The 17,458-nt window shown below is 39.2% G+C and overlaps 2 protein-coding genes and 1 long non-coding RNA gene across 6 annotated transcripts in view; 2 read left to right on the top strand and 1 right to left on the bottom strand.

The window, feature by feature from the left end:
* Nucleotides 1-8,424, top strand: part of MOSMO (modulator of smoothened) — a 76,797-nt gene extending 68,373 nt beyond the window's left edge. Inside the window, exon 3 of the mRNA XM_002826215.5 lies at nucleotides 4,471-8,424. Within this exon, the coding sequence (XP_002826261.1) occupies nucleotides 4,471-4,655 (185 nt within the window). The 3' untranslated portion in view covers nucleotides 4,656-8,424. The remainder of the gene's footprint in view (nucleotides 1-4,470) is intronic.
* On the bottom strand, nucleotides 6,885-16,257 carry LOC129050726 (uncharacterized). Its single transcript, XR_008514441.1, has 3 exons — nucleotides 15,628-16,257; nucleotides 13,825-14,077; nucleotides 6,885-7,268 (listed from the first exon to the last, which is right to left on the bottom strand). It is a non-coding gene; the product is annotated as an uncharacterized LOC129050726 (long non-coding RNA).
* VWA3A (von Willebrand factor A domain containing 3A) overlaps nucleotides 15,758-17,458 on the top strand; it is a 64,011-nt gene continuing 62,310 nt past the window's right edge. For 2 of the 4 annotated variants that reach the window (XM_054533636.2, XM_054533638.2), the window contains exons 1-2: nucleotides 15,834-16,255; nucleotides 16,339-16,442. In XM_054533636.2, the coding sequence (XP_054389611.1) occupies nucleotides 16,429-16,442 (14 nt within the window). In that variant the 5' untranslated portion in view covers nucleotides 15,834-16,255; nucleotides 16,339-16,428. The other 2 variants (XM_054533637.1, XM_054533639.2) reach the window with 2 other exon arrangements.

The raw sequence follows: 17,458 nt of genomic DNA, 5'->3' as shown, positions 1-17,458 counted from the left end.
TGCCCAAGGGTATAAGTTTATATATTACACATTCCCTTGTACTTTGCAAAACTGGTTTAATTTCACAACACATCAGAGATTTATCTCAAGTTAAACAGAAGAAACAAAAATGCACAAAGAAAAGACATTTCTGCAATTCTGCTTTCGTGCTTCTTTCTCTCCAAAGCAATTTTGCACCCCAGGGGATATTTAACAATATCTGAAAACATTTTTGGTAGTCACAACTAGGGGGATGCTGGTGGGTAGAGGCAGGGAGGCTGCTAAACATCCTACAAATACATAGGACAGCCCCCCACAACAAAGAATTATCTGGTTCCAAGTAGCAGTAGAGCCACTGTTTAGAAATCCTGCTCTAAAGAAACAGGAGAACAATACCTATGCAAATGAGACTTTTAATTCAGTGCCTTAAAATAATCTCAGGTTTGCATACATTTTTAAAAATAAATATAACAGCTGACTTTCTCTTGATATTTTCATTTAGGATGCATATAATTGGGATAAGGGATAATCCCATGTATCCCTATTAATGTTAAAACTCAGTTTATCATAAAAGGCTGCAGGAGAGTGATATTCCTTCATGAGCCTCTGTTTCTTCCTGTATTCTCTGAAATTGATACTCTTTAATGTGTATGTTTCTGGCTCTTTTTATCTATATTGCCCTTAATTTTTAAATTTAGATCAAGTTACCTTTTATATAAAAAAAGGTTCTCCATCCTTGTTAAGCAGAGCGAAACAAGTTGGTGACCTTTCCCCTGTCAAACAGACCTCCTGAGACAATTCTTTTCTGGAGAGAGGGTCCAGAAGCAATCGTAGAAACAGTGCAGCTAAAGTTAAGGATATTGATAAGAAATTTAAAGAGAATCTGCTTCTTTATCTTTTACTCACAGATTCACTAATCCAGATAGAAATCACTCTTCAAGGAGTAAAATAATATCAAAGAAGGATTTAGTTTCTGGATTTAGTTGAAATTTGGGAATGCATATGCCTTGAATACCAAAAACCTAAAATATGATTTAGCAAGGTAGTGTGAGTCGAAATGTTAAATGCTCTCATGAGCTATAGATTCTTATGACCCAATAAAGGGAAAGAACTAGGATTATCTTTGTTTTCCATTCCCCTTAAACAGAGAATATTTAAGTATGTGTAATTGCTCCCAAAGGCAATGTATTTTTTCCTTTATTTTTAAAATAATTTAACTTTTTGAAATAATGTGTGCATATGATGCATAATTCAAAATCTGTGAAAGGGTAACCATGTGAAATCATATTTGGCCCTGTCACCCAGCCATCCCCATTAACCCCTTTCCTGGAGGCAACCATTTTTACCAGTTTCTGGGGTTTCCTACTAGAGGTATTCAGTGCATAGAAACATATCTATTATGTGTGTGTTCCGTACATACATATTTATGTAAAATTTTTTCTACTGTTCTGTATCTTGGTTTTTAAACTTAATATATCTTTGAGCTAATTTCATTTAAGCAAGCATAGAGCTCCCCCATATCCCGTGACAGCCCCACCGAGGACCTCCTGGGGCTCCCTAGTCAAACAGGTTAATGAGTCTAATGGCTCAAGGCTTCTGAGAACCTCCCTGGTGCGTGAGGACCTTGAGGGTGAGGATAAAGGCTGCCTTGCTTTTAGCTTCCGTAAATACATTGTTTTTGGTACCAGAACGAGTGGCTGGGGTGGCAGTTCTGAGAGGGATTGGGCGCCCCCTAGTGTTTCCACTCCGCCCCTGAAAAATGTACTTTATTGTGTGTATTTCTGTTCCAGTTAAGCTATAGTTTTCATAATAATGTGAGGGTGATATCTTCTGATGGCCGTGCACAGTGGGGAAATATGTGTCAGAGAAGAGCCCCCACATGATGGGGGTTCCCTATGGGGGCAAGAGAAACCAAGATGAGTCGTCCTGTTCAAGTCTGGCCCTTGTTCTTTCCTCATCTACCAGTGCACCTGATTTCTGACTCTCGCCACCAAGAAATCTGTGCCATGGAGGATATGAAATTATGTCTTTACAAACTTATTTAGGATCCAAAGCTCAGCCTTCAAAGGTTGATATTATCAGCATTAATAATATTTTAAGATCTAAAGTAACTTAATAGTTCACAATAGCTTAAAAGAAAAACTCATCCACCTGCATTAAATCCGCTCCCAGGAAGTATAGAGAACCTGCTTCCTTGGATTTAAAACTAAGGTTAAACAGGACTTCATTGTTCCCTTAAAATTTAAGCCTTTTCTAACAAATTTGGAAAATATTTAACTCTTGAAAATGTTAAACTCTATAATTGCAAAATGATTACTCCATTATAAAGGATAGGTCTTTTTTACAGTAGAAAATAGGAAATGATAGAACAAAGTTGGCATGTCAACACAATGAACAAATTTAACATCTGCATATACCTAAAGTACTTTTCTAAATTACTTGTTTCTTGAGATTAGTCAACATTAAGAAAAAAATTGTTTTACAACAATAATTTTGCCCCATTGTTTTTTTAATTAGATTGTGTATAGTTACCTAAATTGTGGTTTCATTTTACTCACCAGACCATATTAAGCCATAGAACCATTAGAAATTGGTGACAGACAACACTGATAAGTGGGCATTGGCAGCACTAATAGTTATTTGTTGCTGACTATGCAACAAAAAAGCTAAAAGCTTTAAAATGTAATGCCTGAATTTTTCATTTGTTCTATAATAGGTATCCAAAAAAATCCAAGTTTGCTTATGTAATATTATTTGATGTGGTCATTTGCCCAAAATGAAATAACCTGTAAGTTTGTATAATATAAAATAATCTACCTAAATGGTACAAGTAAGAATGCTGTTGTTTCTTAAGCTGATGTATTACTTAAGCAAATGGTTTTTTTCATTGTATTGCTGGAGTTATTCCTTCTGGAAGGGGTTCCTAATTGACTTTTTTAAAACTCTGAAAGTTTTGTTGATTGGTTAACACAAAAAAAAATGTAGAGACGAGTGTTAGCTGAAATGTTTATCCAGGACTCTGTTAGTATTGCTGGGGGATAATTTTCACCTGCAGGTGAAAACGCATTCAGTTAATAATGGAAGGTCCAACTCTTCATGTACAGTGACTAGTAATCTGTCCTCACATTACACTGAAGAAGTATTTCTGCCTCCAGAGAAAGTTGAAGGACAATGAACATTTGAGCAATATGCTTTCAAAAGCAGAAATATTTTCTTGGAAAAGCTAGCCTATCTGTAAATAGTTTGTGTTCACTAAGAAGACCATTTCTTTGGTAGCACAGGGGAGCAGGCCATTTGCTGAAACACTGGACTGTGGAATCACTTTTACCCGGACACTGGGTTTTCTGATATCCTTTTAAAAACATTTTAACAAATAATATACTCCTTTGTGTTTACATGCAAAACTCAAAGAAGGTTACCTGTCCTCCCTGACTTTAACCTACCTCTCTGGGTATTGAGAAACCAGAAAGAGATTTTATTTTTTGGAATATTATCCATGATAAGAGATAACCACTGTGACACTTTACTAATCCCAGAGATCTGAGGTTCTTTCTACTAGCTGGTTTTATTTTATTTTTATTTATTTATTTTTGTATTGAGACAGAGTCTCAGTCTGTCACCCAGGCTGGAGTGCAGTGGCACAATCTCGGCTCACTGCGACCTCCGCCACCCAGGTTCAAGTGATTCTCCTGCCTCAGCCTCCTGAGTGGCTGGGATTACAGGCTTGCACCTCTACGCCTGACTAATTTTTGTATTATTAGTAGAGACGGGGTTTCACCACGTTGGCCAGGCTGATCTCAAACTCATGACCTCAGGTGATCCGCCCGCCTCGGCCCCCCAAAGTGCTGGGATTACAGACATGAGCCACCATGCCCGGCCTCTACTAGCTGATTTTAAATCAGAGTAAGATAAGTGATGCTTATTTATATGTACCTTTTCTCCAATTCCTTCTCACTAACACCGAGAAGAACAGAGAATTGTCAGAATAGTAACTATTGTGATAATGGTATGCAGCACTCATTCAGCACTTACTGTTACCTGGCACTGTGCCAGGGACTAGACATTATTTTATTTATCCTTCTAGTATTTCCCCCATTTTCAGAAGGGAACCAGAGGCTTAAGATTACACAGCTAGTAGGCAATAGAGCTGGAATTGAGCCCCTATCTGACTCTAGCTAGTGCCCTTAATTACTATTGTAAATGGCTAGGAATCGTATTTGTGAGGATTTGGTAGGTTTGGAAAAGGACTGTCTTAATCCTGATATTCAGAATTGTCCTAAAACTTACATAAAAGGCTAACCTAGTTTTTACTGTATTGTTAGGCTTCAGGGATACTATGTGACCTGTAATATATACAAATTTTTAACAAGTGGCCCATGTTTTAACAGGTTTGGCCAGCCCTTCTTATAAGCTTCCTTTGTGCCAAATTTTCATTGTTTTTTGAAATCACCAAACCGTGTTACTAATGTTGTGTTTTGGTTTGTTTTACAGTGATCCTTTTCTGTATGGCTGCCCTAATATTTCCAATAGGATTTTACATCAATGAAGTCGGAGGTCAACCTTATAAATTACCCAACAACACAGTAGTTGGGTCATCATATGTACTTTTTGTCTTATCAATTTTCTTTACAATAGTAGGACTTCTATTTGCTGGCAAAGTTTGTTTACCAGGCTGATGAATGTCTAAATTGCTTGACTCTTATTATTTTTTATTTTTTATTTTTTTTTTATTTTTGGAGGGTGGAGAGGACAAAGGTGAGACATCTGAGCAGCCCTCTCATGGGAAGATGCTCAGATGAAACTGATGCTGAGAAGGAAAAAAAAATGCTTTGATTTGTTCTCACTATGCACTTTGGATTAAAAAAAAAAAAAAAAAGGAGAGCCTTTTCCATAACCAAATACAGACAATATTGACTAAATCTCCTGAGCATATTCAGGCAGTCAGGTCTGCACTGTGATAGCAACCTAGAGAAGGAGAATGCTTTATACCGAAAAGCATGTGGCCCTTTGTGACTCTGTTGTTCCGTTTTTAATGTCTAATGATTCATTAGAGGAAAAAAAAAAAAGTCCAGGTATTTATGTATCATGGTGGACCAGAGGGATGCAAGAGAAGTACATGTGGGGCTGGCCTCACCTCCTAAGAAATTAGTGTTCACAACTTCCTTGTAATAGTATGAGCCTTTGGCACCAGAATGGATTGTCGTTGCATTACTGCACCAAGAAGCCAATAGATCAAAACTTGTTTGCTAAAATGTATGTAAAAATTCTGAAATTCCCTCTCTCTGTGTACAAAAAAAAAAAAATCAAACACTAAGACACATGTTTTGGGTGGGTGGGTGGGGGAAATCTTCCTTATATTTATATAAATATATATAATATATATATTTTGCTGATGCAGTATACAGTGTGTATATATGTGTGTGTGTGTGTATGTGTGTGTAAATTTATATACACACACATGCAAACAGTTTCTGGAAGAGAATTCTGAATGCTTTGCTAGCAAAACACTGTGGTGTGCAAACCTAGAACCCAATAGAAAAAAAAGCCATTTATCTGAAGGCTGCATAGTGGAGAGAGTCTTCAGTTTACCTCATTCTTTGTAGCAGCCCTTGATTTTAACAGGTTTTTGTAATAGGTACAAATAATCCCATACCTTTCTAGGTGCGATTTTAAGTTAAGCTAAAAGTTATTTGTAGGGTTAATTTATTTGTATATGATAGTAGAAGGTAAGATCATGTCAAACCTTATAATTTGGGGAATCTGACACTATTTAAATTATTGGCAACTGTTGTCTATTGTACAGAGATTCTTTTTCTACTGGCTCAGTCTGTTACATTAATAATGCATTTTATATGTTCAGGCACACTTTACATAAATACAAAGTTCACTAGTAAATATCTGGCTATTTTGGCTATTTACAACACTAATTTCATTATTTTCATCTGTAAGCATTATTAATACATCTTTACCAAAACCTGAGCAATACAATATTTTCTTTATATGTTATATGCCTTTGTTTGCTAAAAGCTAATATTTTTACATTTACTTTAAAGGGCTGTACCAAACCCACAGCTTTAAGTTCTTCCCTAAAAGAAGCATTGCAGCTAACCCTTGAACTCACAGTTTTAAAATACAGTATTTGTCTTCTCCACATCTCCATGCCTTCGCATCAATGCTTGTTTTTCCTGGTGAACACTATAGATAATCTCCTGTTTGAAATGTGGGACAGGGTGTTTCATGGCAGTGGAGCTAAGTTTCTCCTCTTTATAGTGAACTGGTGACCCAAATGTCCCTGCCATTTATAGTGAACTGATGACCCAAATGACTCCTTGTCAATAGAGTCCCATGTGGCCCATGCTTCACACAAGCAGAAATGAATGCACTGTTTTTTAAGAGCTAGATTATCAGTTCTAGAATGATTACTTCAAAGATGGGAGCTACCTCCTCAGATATTCACACTATGAAATGGAGGTGCTTGATGTGTTTCACACTGGCTTGTTTGACAGTCTTCTATCTTACTGTTAATTCAGCAGTATTTTATTGTGAAAGAAAACCCCAGTGTTTGAGCTCACTCAGGAATTGGGGAGAGAGATGGACCACCACTGTGGTGCATTTCTTAAGTGTTCTGGGAGAATGTCATACTTTTCCTTACCAGAGTAAAAGAAACCTTTGGGAGATCCTGAGGGAGACTATTTCTCCCCAAGTATGATGATGTCTAGTCAAGTCTAAGAATACCACTGGACATGTTCTATGGACATTTGGGATTGCAGTTGCTATTCTCATTTGATTGATCCTCAGTCAAATGGATCACTTTGAAGGAAAGCTTTGGTTGTCACCGTTATATACCACTGAGATAAAGTGTTAGCAAAGTATGGTTCAAATTAACTTATGACATGACCAAGAGCTTTTCTCTTCCAAAAGATGAATTGTATTGTAAATAGTTTCTGAAAATATTTTTAACTGGATCATGAGCATGGGGAGAGAAAGTTTCTCAGCTGCTAAGAATTTCCCCACTGTTTACTTCTTTCACTTATGGTGGTATTGCATTTAAGATTACAAAATTTAAGGTTTTATTTGTATCTATTACCCAAACCATTAAATTGTCTTTAATTTCATTGTTGTCTTGGAGGTCCAGTGCATACAGGGCTGATGGAGGAAAACTCCCTCTAGCCAGTCAGCACTCTAATGCAGGATTAAACCATCCCATCAAGTAGTATGTGAAGTCAAGTCTTCGTACTCTTGCAGACCAGACATTGAAATGGATTCATTCATATAGATTTCTATAAATCCTATAAGTGAAAAGATACACAACTGTCAGCAGTTGCTTTTTAAAAAGGTCACTATAATAAGTACTATATAGTACAGTATTAATTTATAGCAGGAAATCATATCTTGTAAACTGTATATAAAACACTGTTTTATGGTGCAATCATTTGTCAAACTTTTGTCTGTTACATTGTTTTTAGAGTGTGTGCATTCTTCTCATACCTAAGAATATCACTGTAAAATCTGCTGAAAACTATTTTTAGGTTTTATTTGCACAAGACTGAATTCGTTTGAAATTTTTGGAAGCTCCTATTGAACATGCCTAAACATCTGTAAACATGAAAAATCTTCAATTTATTAAAAGCAAACATTTCAGTATGATTCTTTCCAAAGGTAATCCATGTTCTATGTTGTTAATGTGTGTATGTAATTTTTCTGACTTTTCCACCTCTTATAAACCTATTTTCTGTTTCATTTGTTTTGTTTTTGAAGGATGGCTCTTTTTTCTTTTTAATGTTCTAGATGACCAAAACACTATTTTTTTTTACCCTTTTGCCTAAAGCTTTGATATTCCCACTTGATGTTCTGTGAATTCACTGTTTAATCTATTAAGTGAAATAATAAATAGTCCTGGTGACAAACAATCTGTTGATTTAGAGGAAAGGCCCTGAAAAATACAGTATTGGAAACTAACTTTGCATATGCTGTTAGCTATTATTTTGCATCATGGGCTTCATGGGAAGAACATGTTGCATTTATTTTGTCTTTATTAAAAGACTACTAGCCACAAGTTACTCTGATTATAGTAACTGTTTTATCAACCTACTTGATCTTTAAAAAATTAAATTTACATTCACAATTCAAAACAGTAAGCTGTCTTTCAGAAAATTTTTGAAGGATAAAAACATGAAGGAAAAAAGTGGCCTGTGTAGGTAGGATTCCCTACACAGGACTTTTAGTTGTAACACCTCAAGAGATTTTGAAGTTTGTGATCAAGGTCTGTATATTATCCCAAACTTTATTAAGAATTGTTTTCTAATTGGTTATAACATTTTTCAATTAATAGTTTCAAAACAAATTGTTAATACAACTGTATAAAATGAACATAATTTTCCTCACTTGTATTTTTGTTATTGAGCAAGTTTATCAAAATAAATTGTCTACTAAAGAAACTAAAAAGGCTTCTATTACTTTGAAATAAGCTTCATTTAAAACATTGATTTCTTATAGAGGCTTCACATATTCACAAGTGCCACTTCCATGCCTCTTGGGTTGGTTTTTTGTTGTCGGCATTGGGGGATGAGGGCGGTCCTTCCCCATCTTCTTCCACTCCCACTCTTTGCTCACCGCTAGAGAAGGGATGCCATTAATATTCCAGGACATGGATTAGGACATGATTACCCATAAGAGTCACTCAGCAATAAAAGACCACATACATGCGGCTTTCCCTTCTGCATCATGCTTCCATGAGCTAGGAGAGAGAAACCAAGCCAAAGCCCTCAAGCCAACTATCTTTCTCTTCTTTCTTCCTTGCACATAGACCCAAGTCCATCTTTGCTTCAGTCTTCTGTTTCTACTTTACTCCAGGCCAAAAGATCTTGGCTTTTAAAATCTTAAAGTATGGGCTGGAGGAGCAAATACAGAGGCCTTTGCGCCCTGTCACAGCTTAACTATAGCTCTCTCTGGGGGTGTCAAGATTAGCCCAACCGAATAATAAAATATTTACAGTTTGCTGCTGATTCTTCCTTGTGTGGCCTTTTGAGGAATTGGCCTCCTGGGGAATTGGAGGATTAAGACATGGTAAGATTTAGATGTTCTTGGGTTCTAAGATTAAGGGGTTCCCTTGGAGGTGAGACTTGAAGTGCTATGTCTGGGAAAGTTCCAGACAAACTAGGATGAGTTGGTCACCCTACCCTATCTTCACACCATCTAAATCTTCTCTTGATTTGTAACACAGATTAGAGGTTTTTGTAGGGTTATTTTCTATAAACATTAACGAATAGGTCAATTGGAAATTGTAATGGTAGATTTATGCTGAGCTGCTATGGTGGAGGGGACACTTTTTCTATTGGGTAATACCTTAGGAAAAGGTAACACAGTGGCTTTAAAAACAACATGGGTTCAAAAATACTTTATTTTGACTTATTCTTCTATCATCTCTATTCTAGCCACTATGAGAAGATTATAGGAAAAACACCAAGACTAGGGGACTCTGGGTTCCTTTTATGCAAAGTCAACTCTTCTGGGTCACAGTTACCCAGCAACAAAAATAAAGGTAGTTATTTATAAATGGTATTAAAGATAGAAAGCACAATGTATATTTTTTAAGAGTTTTGGTTCTTTTCCCAGGAGAAGAAAACACTGTGGGTTGGTATTTTCAAGCACATTCAAGGGTTTTACAAATCAGCCCCAGTTCCAGTCACACACAATCTAAGACCACCCAAGATAACACTTCAAGAAGAGATTTTTCACAAGACTATAAAATTTCAGCGCTGGATGAAATGTCAAAGAGCATGTCCAGTGTTTTCACTTTCCAGGTGAGGAAATCGAGGCCTCAGACTTTTCCAAAGTCACTCAACTAGATATCAGCAGAGCACTCGACATAGGAAAGAATGTCTTTGACATGTGGGCCTTGGACTTAAGACCAACAATCATATTCTCTAGCCATTGAACCAGTCTTCCTTCAATTGGTCTCCGTTCACTCTAATCCATCCAAGTCAATTCTGCCAAGATACTCGTAACACAAAAGAAAGTGTATTATTTCCATGTTCACATTTCTGTCATTCCCATTGTCTACAGAATGAAATCCAAACTCTTTTAGCATAGCTTTGACAAGCTTTCATGATCTGGCTTCAAGCTCTCTGTTCAGTCATTTCCCACCTCTCTCTCTCGTCACTTCTTACTGACAACCAGCCTGTTCTCCATTCTACATTCACTACAACCTGCTCCCTGCCCCGATTGTGTCTGTACCACCTCCTCTCAGTTTTAAAGTCCTCCCATATTTGAAATATATCTAATCTTTTGTGCTTTGTGTCTCTTTTGCTTATGCTTCTGTAACAGAACTTGCTAAACAGGCATAGACTGCCTGGATTAAATCTCAGTTCCACCATTCCAATTGTGTGACCCTTAGTAAATCACGTAACTTACGTGAGCCTTGGTTTTTTCATCTGTAGAATGGGACTGATAATATTACCCACTTAATGGGGCTATTGTTGGTTTAAAGGAGATAAAGTTCCAAGCACATAGTAAGCATTCAAATGTTAGTTGATGATGTTGTCATTAGTAAGTGCTTTTGTATAACTATATAAACTCTTGAATGCAAAGAATATGGCTTCCTCATTGTGTTCTCCCTAGAAACCTGGCACAGTGTTTTACACACTGAATTATGAAAATTAAAGTTGGGGCTAGATGATAAAGAAAAATTATGAAACCATATTTCCTGGAGATTTGAAAGACAGAGTCATCAATCTGCCAGGTTTGTTTCAGTGAACTTCCTCCTGAAGGCAGAGGCTTGCCTAAATCAGCCTTTATAAGGATGGTTACTTTATTAATAAGTATTTGGCTATATAATATATCAGTTCCATTGACCTCCTTAGAATTTCCCTATGGACTCCAGATCCTTTACTACTGAACTCACAGGGCTGTAACACTGATACTATACAGAGAGGACCAGGACGATGCCAGCACCCTGTTTATCCTGAGTGAACTCTCTGGAGGCCTCTTCAAGCTTGTGGGTTCTCTGCTGTCTTGAAGCCATCCATCCATTTGATATGTTTTGCAAAGACTTGGTCCTGCCAAGATGGTTTTAATCATTTCTGCTAAAAGGAATGGACTCGAGGATTTGATCTCATTTTAGATGCAGTTGTCCTCAATTGGCCATTTTACAGCACTTTAGTAAATATGGCCAGTGTATTTGGTCACTATTAAATCAATCCTCATTCATTATCTGTCAGGGCAAGTCAGTGAAGTAAATACTATGTTCTGACCTCTGGCACTCTTTCTCAAGTTGTTTAAATATTTAATATTGTCTAAGGCAATTCAAGTATTTTCTTAAATAAAAAATATGAAAACTCATTCTTTTCCATTCCGTTGTTTTCTATGACAAATGCAAAGAAGTTGAAGAACCAAAATCCTTTCCATTTTCCATAATAAATTGCTCTTTAAAAACTCACGTATCTAAGAAGGCTTTTGACTACCTCATCTTCTAAATGTTTTACTAAGGTAGTAAGCAGCAAAATGAACTTATTTGGTGCAGTCCCACCCTTACATGCACCACTCCAATACTTTACCTAATTTCTGCCTTCAGGGTTATCAGTAACTTTTTCCTGCCTTAAGTGCTATTGTGGAGAAAGAAATTATGACCTGAACCGGGACACAAATTTTCTTTTTACAATAACATGTATCTGTAGATTTTTTTAAAAAAACACAAAAATAATATAGGAAACAAAAAGTTCCCTCCTCCACAATCCACCTTCCAGAGATAACCATTGTTAACAGTTTATTGGGTATTTTAACAGACATTTTACTGATCAGTTTAACAAAAGCAAGATATTATCTACACCTGCCACTGCTTTTTTTTTTTTTTTTTTTTTGTGAGACAGGGTCTTGCTCTGTCACCCAGACTGGAGTAAGTGCAATGGCACAATCCTAGCTCACTGCAGCCTCAAATTCCTGGGCTCAAGCGATTCACCCACCTCAGCCTCCCAAGTAGCTGGGACTACAGGTGCATGCCACCACGGCCTGCTAATTTAAAAAAAAAAAAAAATTTATTTGTAGAGATGGGGGTCTCAGTATGTTGACCAGGGTCATCTCCCAGTCTCCTCCTGCCTTGGCCTCCCAAAGTGCTGGGAGCCACCATGCATGCCCAGTGGCTTTCTTTTTTGACTTAATTTGTGATGTAGATTTTTCTGTGTCAGTAAATATAGAGCTTCCTCATTTTAAATGCATAGTATTCCATTTGATATATATCAAATATGTGTCTTCCCATTTTGATGTACATGAGGTTGCTTCCAGATTTTTGTTATCGCAGATAATGCTGCTGTGAACTTAGGCCTTGGATAACAAAAACTTCTCAAATGTCATAATAACCTGACATTCTAACTGAAGCATATCAACTATTAAAGGAATTCCTATTTTCAAAAGCACTCTGGTTAAATAATAGTGGCATTCTCTATGTTTGGAGAAGGAAACTAACAGTAAATTCATGTGTTACGTGCTTTCCCATATGTCATCTTAATCCTCTACCTGTGAAGTACAGGGTGGTGGTTTATAGACTACGAAACCAAGGATCAAAAGGCTGAATGCCTTACTCCAGGTTCTGTAACTAGCAACTGGTGAATCTGGGTTTCACAGCCAGGCTCCCTGACTTCAGATCTAGGACTCCTGCTGTCCTGCATTGCCAGTGTGGCTGATCTAAAGGGAATAAAAATAACTTGTCCCGCTTGCATGATTCCTTGGCTCAAACATGAGCAGCTAAATCTATGGTTTGCTTCTTCTGGATGTGGAATGCAAACAACCATAAAAGGTGGTCCCTATTTAGAAACGCTTTCCACTTTGTTGAGAGAAAAAAAAAAAGTAAGAAAAACCTCCCACTTATTAAGTTGTTTGTGTCAAATCTTCCATCATTCCCCTCTCATTGTTGAGCTTTCTCTTTGTAATCATTGTTCACCGGTTTTTGGGTTTGGTTTGGTTTTTGGCTGCTCACTGCAGCCTCGATCTCCTGGGCCACCATCTTCCCACCTCAGCTTCCCAAGTAGCTGGGACCACAGGCACGCACCACCATTTCTGGCTAATTTTAAAATTTTTTGTAGAGACGGGGTCTCACTTTGTTGCCCAGACTGGTCCTGAACTCCTGGCCTCAAGCAGTCCTCCAGCCTCGACCTCCAAAGGTGCTGGGATTACAGGCATGAGCCACCATGCCCCAGCCCATTGGTATTTTATAGTGCCAGCTTCATTGATGGATGAAACTAGATGAGGGCATTGATTTTATTGGGGCCCTTTCAGGATTCCAGCACCCAGGGAAATTTTCCCAAACCAGCTGCTCCTCACCCCTACTCCCAAAGCACTTAAAACTCAACTGGATCCCTTCTACTGAACTGGTAGGAATTTATTGGTTATTGGAGTACTCTAAGTTGTGCAGAGGTTCATGGTTCAAACATTTGGAAGCCCGTCACCCCACCCTCCCCGCTGCCACCCACTAGTTGATCATCTGTCTACATGTTACTGCTGAGACATCAGTTGTCCCAGGCTAAATGAGGCAGTAGTTTTACTGTGTTCATCTCACACTTGGGGAATGATAAACTTTGCTGAGCTAGGAACTCCTGTGTCTGTGGACTCTTCCCTGAATGCACCAAGGACCCACTTTCTCTTAGATATTGCCATCTTACAAAAGTATTGCCACCAAACACGGAACAAGTTTCTACTCCCTCTGATTTTTAGATCTCTGATTTTTTTTTTAAATCTGTCTGGGAGAATATCATCTCCCCTTTGGCTTTCCTGAGAGGCATGTTTGCCTAATACCGTGGTCTCTTTGGTTTCAAAAAAAGGCTCTTTCTTTTTGGAAAATTGCTCCTTTCCTACCTTCAGGCCATATGGTTTCATGGGGCTGATTTCACGTTCTGGCTTCAGAGCTTGACACAGAAGCCAGACTTGGCCGGAGTCATCGTGACAGATTCAGAAATTAACATGGCATGTGACTAGCCTGGGACTTTGCTGGAACTCCTAGACAGAGGTGTTCTTCTCTTAGAGTTGCTAAGTTGTAAGGAAAAGTTTGGTACTGATGGCAGCCACACCTGAAGAGCCTCCCGATCAAGCCATCCTAGAAGAAAGGAAGCTGAGAAAGGAAAACAGTTTTGTTAACATCACTTTAGCTTTTGGATCAAGTCATCTCTGAAGCCAGAACTATCCCTGGATTCTTGTGTTATTTAAGCAAATAAATTCCTTTTTTTCCTTAAACCAGTTTGAGTTGGGTGTCTGTCTCTTTTAACTGAAATAAGCTTTACACTCCCACTTTCCTCATGACATTAAACACATTCCTCACCTCCCCTGCTTTGGCATGTCACTTTAATCTTTTCGTTAGCTTAGGCTTTTACAAAAGACAGAAAAAACAGTTACTTCAGGCTACTGCTTCTCAACACAACCCAAAGCACCTGCTCCTGGTTTGAAATGGGGGAAAGAAAGAAAACGAAACAAATTAATATCTGAAATATATATCCCACCATACTCCTGGATGGGACCACTCTAGAGCTCCTAAATAAAAGACCAGAGATGAGTTGACCCTGATCCATTTCCAAGAGCCTGAGGTACGAGAAATGTCTGTTGTGCTCTGATGCTTTCCATGGGTGCCATCATGATCTGCATCCTGAAGGGAGCCAAGAAAGATGGTACCCACACAGCTTTCCTCTTGATGAGTCATACAGCCTGAAAGCCTTACTCTGCTTTATCCACCTGGCAGAGATCTATTCAGAATGTGTGTTGTGTAGGCTCAAGTAGAAGAAAGCAGGAACAAAGAGTTTCCAGTACTGGACTTTACTTCTATGCACAGTGTTGAAAACCCATGTATCCAGGAAGCAAAGAAAGGTGTGAGGGTGGTAGACGACCTGCTTGGGGCTCCCATGCCTAAAAAAAAAAATGGTGTCAAAATTAGCCAGCCCCTTCCACCCAAAATTTCCATCAAAATGGGCACAAAGACCCTCATCTCTTGTTCACTGAGTAGCCATTGGTTGCTCACAGCCCCTTATGACCTCCTTACCTCTTTCTGATCTTCCTCATTTTCTGCCTTATTGGTGCTGGCCACATAACAAATGCCGTGGTCTTATACATGGTGCTCTCAACCCCAGTGACCAGTGGTTGATAAGCAGTTTCTATTTTGAGCACGTTGGTTGTTTCTGACCTGGCCTATAGGCATGGCTGCTGAGGTCAACATCTGAAGGGTGTTTCCTACCATATGATGACTACCACAAGTGGCATATGTTCTTTATTTTTGAGACAGGGTCTTGCTCTGTAGTCCAGGCTGGAGTGCAGTGGTGCGATCATAGCTCGCTGTAGCCTTGAACTCTTGGGCTCAAGCGATCCTCTCACCTCAGCCTTCTAAGTAGCTGGGACTACAGGCACAAGCCACTGTACCTGACTAATTTTTATTTTGTTTTATTTTTGTAGAGAGAGTCTCACTGTGTTGCCCAAGTTGATCTCAAATTCCTGGCCTCAAGCAATCCTCCCACCTCAGCCTCCCGAAGTCCTGGGATTACAGACATGAGCCACCACCCAACCTCATGTTCTAACTGATAAAAGTTTATAAAACTTATAAAACTCTCAGAAAGTGAAAACTGATTTGAGAAATGACCTGGATATGAAAAACTAAGTACAGATCCTTTAGCGACTTACAAGTTGGTTGACTTTGGTGACATCACTTTGTCTCTCTTGACCACTATGAAAGAAGAGTTTAGAGAGGTTCCCAGCTATGGGCCAAGGACTAGTTACATCATAATCACCTGGGGCCATTGTTAAAAAGTCACATTCCCACACCTTTTCACAGTTCTGAATCAATCTCCTGAATGGGAATGTTTTCTTAGCAAACAATCCAGGTGATTCTCATGGGCACCCAGGCTTAGGAACCACTGTGGCAGATGATCTCTTCTGATGCGAAGAGGTCACTGAGCTTGGCTGTATTAGCCAGGTTTAGGTGGGGCTGAACCTGGTAGGGATAGAGGACTGTCTGACCTCTCCCAGGGATTGTGTTCAGGGAACCCAAGGGAATCTGAGAAGGAAGAGAAAGTTACCCCCTTTGACACACGTGGCAGAGTTCTCTGGAACCTCTCCTCTGTTCCTACCACAGGAAGGCCACAGGCACCAGGGCTCTACTGGCCTAAACCATAGTTCTGTGCTGACTGAGAGGTTCTGAAATTAGAAAAGAGGTCTAAATCCTGCTTCCAGGTTTTTGTGAGGTGGAGAAAAGCAGAGTGACCTGGGAGAAGTGGTTATCAACAACACAGCCGGTGACTTCTTCCCTGGGGTGAGGAAGGTTTTCCCTTTCCCTGCCCCAAGCTGCAGTGGTGCAGTCTGTTACCTTGGAGACCAGCTAACACATTCCCACAGGGCAAGCTTCGCTGCTGAGTTGCTTGGAGGAGCTTGGAGAAGCAAGGCCCTGGAGTGCCAGGAGCCCTTCTCCCAAAGATGGAGAAATAAATGAAGATATACAGGTGAGGGTGAGCATCACAAGGGTTGACAGGGGTGGTGAGAGCCGGTGGGGGAGGCCAGATACTAAGCTCTGGACTGAGTGAGAAGATCGAGGGAGCCCGGGGTGTGAAGTGTCCACTCCCTACATGCCGAGCGTTGGGCTAAATGCTCGGGTGCCAGTAGACAAGGAAGTCATGGAGCCGGTCTAGGAGACAGGCCATGACAACTCCATATGACAAAGTGAAGGGGCAGCGACAGGAGGACTTCCACAGGAGGAGTGGTTTCCTCCCTGGAGACAGCAAATGGGATTCAGGAAAGACTCCTATTATTATTATTATTATCTTCACCCAATAATCAAGGTTCCCTCTCTCCCTTGGACCAAAATGCCATCTGCCATGGCCTGGTTGTTCTTTTCCTCTCCTGCAATCACCCCCCAGGGTAATTCAGCTCACCTTTGCCTAAACTCGGACCTGCTCTGAGTGCATTTATTCAACAAATATTTTTTGAGCAGCTACTATGTTCTAAACTCTGTTTTATGCAAAAATGTCCTAGCAGTGAACATTACTAAGTCCCGGCCCAAATGGATCTACTTCTAGTATGTTTATGTGGGAGGGGCGTGTGGGGGTTCAGACAGTAAATAACTAAATATATAGAAAATATAAAACAAGTAGATAAGCAAATATATAGAATATATTTACTTTTAAGTAAATAAGTGAATATATATAGTGAAACATGCTGTGGGGAAAGACAAAGCCGGGTGGAGGAGGTGCTGTTTGAGTTAAGGTACTCACAGAAGACCTCTCTAATGTTTCATTTGAGCAAAGGCCTGAGGGAAAGGCGTCCTGTTCATGTCTATCTCCCCAGCACCCGTTCTCTCTGGCATGCAGTGAACGCTCTGTAAATGTTCATGAAACACATGATTGTTTTCGTGTCATATGCTGAAGTGCTTGAAGATGCAGCCCGTATTTTATGGTCTTCTACATTTGTATAGTACTTCGTATTTCCCCAAGCACTTCTACTTTCTCAATTTCACTTGGTC

This window comes from Pongo abelii, chromosome 18 (assembly GCF_028885655.2).
Source record: "Pongo abelii isolate AG06213 chromosome 18, NHGRI_mPonAbe1-v2.0_pri, whole genome shotgun sequence".
Classification (NCBI taxonomy): domain Eukaryota; kingdom Metazoa; phylum Chordata; class Mammalia; order Primates; family Hominidae; genus Pongo; species Pongo abelii.
The sequence above is the reverse complement of the archived record's forward strand: the minus strand, read 5'-3'. Positions and strand labels throughout refer to the sequence as shown.